The following is a 6,787-nucleotide window of genomic DNA, read 5'->3' on the forward strand; positions in this document are numbered from 1 at the left end:
GTTCATTATATGGTGATCAATAGAGCATGACCACTGTGCAGGTTAATTATACAGTGATCAATAGTGAGTGACCACTGTACAGGTTCATTATATGGTGATCAATAGAGCATGACCACAGTGCAGGTTAATTATACAGTGATCAATAGTGAGTGACCACTGTACAGGTTCATTATACAGTGATCAGTAGTGAGAGACTACTGTTGGGTTTTATTATATAGTGATCAATAAAATATACAGGTTTAATTTTACAGAAATTTATATTCGGAGACCACAGTACAGATTCATGATACAGTGATCAAAAGTGAGTGACCACTGTACAGGTTCACTATACAGTCACCAATAGAGAGTGACCACTGTACAGGTTCATTATACAGTCACCAATAGAGAGTGACCACTGTACAGGTTCATTATACAGTGATCAATAGTGAGAGACCACTGTACAGGTTCATTACATGGTGATCAATAGAGCATGACCACTGTGCAGGTTAATTATACACTGATCAATAGTGAGTGACCACTGTACAGGTTCATTATACAGTGATCAATAATGAGAGACCACTGTTGGGTTTTATTATACAGTGATCAACAGTGAGTGACCACTGTACAGGTTCATTATACAGTGATCAATAGTGAGTGACCAATGTACAGGTTCATTATACAGTGATCAATAACGAGAGACCACTGTTGGGTTTTATTATACAGTGATCAATAGTGAGAGACCACTGTACAGGTTCATTATACAGTGATCAATAGTGAGTGACCACTGTACAGGTTCATTATACGGTGATCAATAGAGCATGACCACTGTGCAGGTTAATTATACAGTGATCAATAGCGAGTGTCCACTGTACAGGTTCATTATACGGTGATCAATAGAGCATGACCACTGTGCAGGTTAATTATACAGTGATCAATAGTGAGTGACCACTGTACAGGTTCATTATACAGTGATCAATAGTGAGAGACTACTGTTGGGTTTTATTATATAGTGATCAATAAACTATACAGGTTTAATTTTACAGAAATTTATAGTCAGAGACCACTGTACAGATTCATGATACAGTGATCAAAAGTGAGTGACCACTGTACAGGTTCACTATACAGTCACCAATAGAGAGTGACCACTGTACAGGTTCATTATACAGTCACCAATAGAGTGGCCACTGTACAGGTTCATTATACAGTGATCAATAGTGAGTGACCACTGTATAGGTTCATTATACAGTGATCAATAGTGAATGACCACTGTACAGGTTCATTATACAGTGATCATTAGTGAGTGACCACTGTACAGGTTCATTATACAGTCACCAATAGAGAGTGACCACTGTACAGGTTCATTATAAAGTGATCAATAGTGAGAGACCACTGTACAGGTTCATTATACAGTGATCAATAGTGAGAGACCACTGTTGGGTTTTATTATACAGTGATCAACAGTGAGTGACCACTGTACAGGTTCATTATACAGTGATCAATAGAGCATGACCACTGTACAGGTTCATTATACAGTGATCAATAGTGAGAGACCACTGCACAGGTTCATTATACAGTGATCAGTAGAGCATGACCACTGTACAGGTTCATTATACAGTGATCAATAGTGAGAGACCACTGTATGGGTTCATTATACAGTGATCAATAGTGAGAAACCGCTGTACAGGTTTGATTATATAGTGTTCAATTATATATTTATTATATAGTGATCAATAGTTATACAGGTTTAATTTTACGGCAATTTATAGTGAGAGACCACTATACAGGTTTTATCATATAGTGATTTATAATGAGATCCTTGGCTTCAGTATCAACTTCATACTGCCAAATCTCAATACATTAAAATCCACATTAAATTACAAATCCCAAAATAGAATTAAACATTCTTATACGAATGAAATCTCATTAAAGAGAGTGATGATCCAAATAGAATCTCTCTACCAGCTGATGCATGGTGTAGCTTCTACATGTTACCTATTCTTATCCTGTTTACTATCTGAGGTTTTCACCAATATATTTCTTTTTACATCTAGTTGGTCCTAAATAAAATAAATGGTATCTATTTCAACATCCAATATGGCTGACATGGCAGCCATCTTTAAAATCATATTGATCGATTTTGAAAATGTCATTACGGCTCAAGAATAAGAAAAATGGTTTTAGGACTTGACAGTTCAAAAGAAGAAATGGTCTTATTTTGAAGATGAGTGACTTTCAAAGCTTTAACACAGAGCCTAAACACAAACAATATATTTATGCTCCTACATCTATGCCGACATTGCTGTAGCCAGGCCAACACTGATAGGAAAAAGTTACTTATATCTCACTATTCAAGGATGAAATTTACATTACCCAAATGTTTGAAAATCACAAATTGAAAGTTTATCATACAAATGCAGTCAGCAATAAAATGACAAACGTATAAACAAATACTTAATGTATTAGGAGGAGTAAGACCAATGTCTTCTTTGCTACCATTCTGTTGTCAGCCATCTTATAATTAAATCAGATCCTTTTAAAATAAGCTGATGTGGTTTCTACAGTGTTTGCTAACCATGTATTTTATGAACAGGGACAAAATGATGTAATTATAATTACAAGAGACAAAATGATGTAATTATAATTACAAGAGACCAAATTAAGTTTATTATAGTTACAAGAGACAAAATGATGTAATTATAATTACAAGAGACCAAATTATGTATTTATAGTTACAAGAGGCAAAATGATGTAATTATAATTACAAGAGACAAAATGATGTAATTATAATTACAAGAGACAAAATGATGTAATTATAATTACAAGAGACAAAATGATGTATTTATAATTACAAGAGACAAAATGATGTAATTATAATTACAAGAGACAAAATGATGTAATTATAATTACAAGAGACAAAATGATGTATTTATAATTACAAGAGACAAAATGATGTATTTATAATTACAAGAGACAAAATGATGTAATTATAATTACAAGAGACAAAATGATGTATTTATAGTTACAAGAGACAAAATGATGTAATTATAATTACAAGAGACAAAATGATGTAATTATAATTACAAGAGACAAAATCATGTATTTTATAATTACAAGAGATAAAATGATGTATTTAATAATTACAAAAGCAACTGTGAAAAATAACTGCTGTCCTAATTTAATTTTCTTTATAAAATGCAAAATACCTTAGCATCCTGTTTAGCCTTATTACGGTCCACCTCTTTGCTGTCACTACGATTTGCTTGGACAAGAGAGACGAGAAGACGTTTGAAATTCCCAGATGTATCTGAAACTATGTCTTTCTCAAGGTCTCTGTTATATTCTGTAAAATAAAGTAAGTGATCAAAAATGCTAGCTAGGTTTCTATTATTTTTTTTGGCAATGCTGAAACTGAATTTTGTATGAAGCTTATCAAATTACATGTATTAAACTGTACTGAACAATACATTTTGACATGCATGCATTTGGTATTCAGGAAAGCAAATGTGTATCCCTCTTCTACAGAATATAAAATGTGACCAAGAGGAAAAAGTTATCTTAAATGTCTAATTTTATGTAAAAAAAACACTCTTATCATTTTTAGTTAGAGATTTGGTAAATATAAATGTTGTATTTCACTATACCATAGCAACAATAATGTAATGCAGCTGTCACTTAAAGCATACAAAAAAATAAATTATCAAAGGAAAGCCTAAATAAGGAATATAACACAACATTTTATTAAATCTTATTTCCTCCGGAAAGCAGTGTTTCAAATAAACAAAAATTGCATGGGTACACTGATGCACTAGTGGCATAAAATGTATTTAACATTTCACATGCATTTTTGCAGGGTTTGGAAAGTGAAAAGTATCAAGTATTGTTCACTTTCTTTGGTTCTAGATCCACATTGTCAAAAACTTACTTTCTTTGTACACTTTGATGATTTCTTTTATTTGGGCATTAGATCTTGTACATAGAATTTCAATAAGAACATCTTCATCTGTACCAAGTCCCTGAAATGCACAAGGTTACAAATCATTATACGCTCAACACTGCTAGAAATTCACTGCACGTTTCCCCAAAAAATCCAATATTTTGAGTTTGTGTTTATTATGCACAACAATTTCCAGGAATTCATCAGATTTTCTACTGAAAATACAGGAATTTTTGCAAAGGGAAAGTATCCATGTTTGTTACAGTAAACGACTGTCAATAATCTGTCATAAACTGAGATATGTATGTTTGTCACATAGTTATAAATAAAGCAATTCTCACTGTCACATATGACATGTAGCTGTATCAATTATGTGTTACTACAATTTCATTGTTACCATGGCAAAAATATTGCAAAACTTAGAACAAATTACAAATCATTCTGATGACTTTAGGTGTTTCCCACTCATGTCATTTGACATGTATGCTGAATGTTTGTATGCTGAATGTTTCCCACTCATGTCATTTGACATGTATGCTGAATGTTTCCCACCCATGTCATCTGACATGTATTGCTGAATGTTTCCCACCTATGTCATTTGACGTGTATGCTGAATGTTTCCCACCCATGTCATTTTACATGAATGCTGAATGTTTCCCACTCATATCATTTAGTACAATAAATTTTGCAGAATATTTCATGAAAATATCTTTGATTTCTTTTTTATTTGTTAGGTATCAATATGCATTATGTTTAAATTGCAATAAATGCCAAATATAAAATTTGTATGAACTGTTCTTAACCTGTGAAGACAACAAGACAACCTTCTCAATATGAAGTTTCTCCATGTACTTCGGTTCCAACAAGAAAGCATTTTTTTGGAGGAAATCAAAACTAATACCCAGATAACTTATCAGATAACAGAGTAAGTCATGCATAAATAGTACTGTGTTATAAATTCAGATAACACTCTATGTCATGCATGAGTAGCAATGTTATAAATTCAGACAATGCAGTATGACATGCATGAGTAGTACTGTGTAATAAATTCAGACAAACACAGTACATCATGCATAAGAGGTACTTTGATATAATGCAGACAAGACTGTATGTCAGCTAATTAGAATAACAGTTATCTTTCAAGATAAAGTTCTAGAATTCAAGAATTTAATTTGACCTTCTTCTCAATCTCTTTTCTTACCCTAAAGTCAAATTTTCAAGTAAGAACTTGATACAGCTGTTGATCACAAACAAAAGTCATCACTGACATGCTATGCATGAGACATTTTGCAAATAACAACATTAAATCATTCAAATGGCTTGCATTAGATACACTTTTGTACTTGTACAGAGGTGTGTATGTAGTGTTTCAAAGGAACTTCAGAAAATTAATGACTATATGGAGCCAGTCAAAGATCTAAAAATTTAATAAATGATAAAATTCCATATAGAAGGTAAACCCTTCCAAATAAATGTGAACATGAAGTACTATAAGACAAAGATGGTAAAATTCTATAAAATATATTTAATACAAAATATAAAAATTAAACTATAAAATCATTCAATATATGGTCAACTTTTTTAAAATAAATAATGCATTCTCTGAAACAAAGATTTACTTTCAAATTGGCTGATAAATCATAAAAGTCTATAATCAAATTCACTTGAAAAAGCGGCTAGAAATAAAATTTGCAATACCTCCTCATCTGTGGAATTTGCAATACCTCCTCATCTGTGGAATTTGCAATGCCACCTCATCTGTGCAATTTCAAATGCCATCTCATCTGTGGAATTTGCAATACCACCTCATCTGTGCAATTTCAAATGCCATCTCATCTGTGCAATTTACAATACTATCTCATCTGTGGAATTTGCAATATCATATCACCTCATCTGTGAAATTTGCAATACCACCTCATCTGTGCAATTTCAAATGCCATCTCCTCTGTGGAATTTGCAATACCACTTCATCTGTGGAATTTACAATACCACATCATCTGGGAAATTTTCAATACTACCTCATCTGTGTGCAAACTGCAATACCACCTATCTCTACAATTTGCAATACCACATTTCTGCAATTTGTTCTATATGATGGATGCATCCTTCCAATGATCTTTGATGGGCTTGACGATTTCAAGATTATCTGTGGAGTTTTCATTCCACATGAATTGCCAGGTATATATAACAGTCAGATTTATATAATATTTTTAAGTCAGTTTGAGCCATGGCTGCCTAGCTCTATGATGCATCATGTAAAAGTGTAATTATGAGTACAGGGAAAACAGTTTCAGACTGACAGCTACATCAACAAAAGTCTAGCACATTACTATTATTATTACCTTCATCGCTTTTCTAAGTTGGTATGCATCATATTCTGCTGGGCGCATTAGCAGGGCCTTGAGGGTTTCAAAGAAATTCCCACTCGTTTCACTCTTAATATCTTCAACCAGATCCTGTGAGGATAACAGAAGGTGAATAATTTAGTTCAAATATGGGCTGTTAAATAAAAAGTGTCCCCTTTATTTGTCAACATGAAATATATCATATTGAAAAACAGTGGGAAAGGAAAATAAAAGACCTTAATTTGCAATTCACATTATTGTCACAAATGATTAAAGACTAATCCAGTATTGATCTAAGTATTATGTGTGTATATATATATATATGTTTTGTGTGTGTGCTTAATTTTTTTCTGTCCATGGTTGTAGATTGTAATGGTCATTTGAACACAGCTTATTTTTGCATATGACTGTACATTGTATTTTAAGATAATTATCACTTGTAGGTAAACATGTATACTTAGATTATAGTTCAGGTCATTGGTTTTCCCCTTTAGAAATGTATGGTCTACCTGATATTTATCAGATTGAT

The 6,787-nt window shown here is 32.5% G+C and overlaps 1 protein-coding gene across 1 annotated transcript in view; it reads right to left on the bottom strand.

The window, feature by feature from the left end:
* The window catches only part of LOC149774820 (annexin A6-like), an 83,871-nt gene that overhangs the window by 45,398 nt on the left and 31,686 nt on the right, over positions 1 to 6,787 (bottom strand). Inside the window, exons 13-15 of the mRNA XM_089944737.1 lie at positions 6,256 to 6,369; positions 3,902 to 3,992; positions 3,183 to 3,319 (exon numbers count right to left, since the gene is read on the bottom strand). Of these exons, the coding sequence (XP_089800863.1) occupies positions 3,183 to 3,319; positions 3,902 to 3,992; positions 6,256 to 6,369 (342 nt within the window). The remainder of the gene's footprint in view (positions 1 to 3,182; positions 3,320 to 3,901; positions 3,993 to 6,255; positions 6,370 to 6,787) is intronic.

Source organism: Sinohyriopsis cumingii, unplaced genomic scaffold (genome assembly GCF_028554795.1).
Source record: "Sinohyriopsis cumingii isolate HCF-2022 unplaced genomic scaffold, ASM2855479v2 utg000131l, whole genome shotgun sequence".
Lineage (NCBI taxonomy): Eukaryota > Metazoa > Mollusca > Bivalvia > Unionida > Unionidae > Sinohyriopsis > Sinohyriopsis cumingii.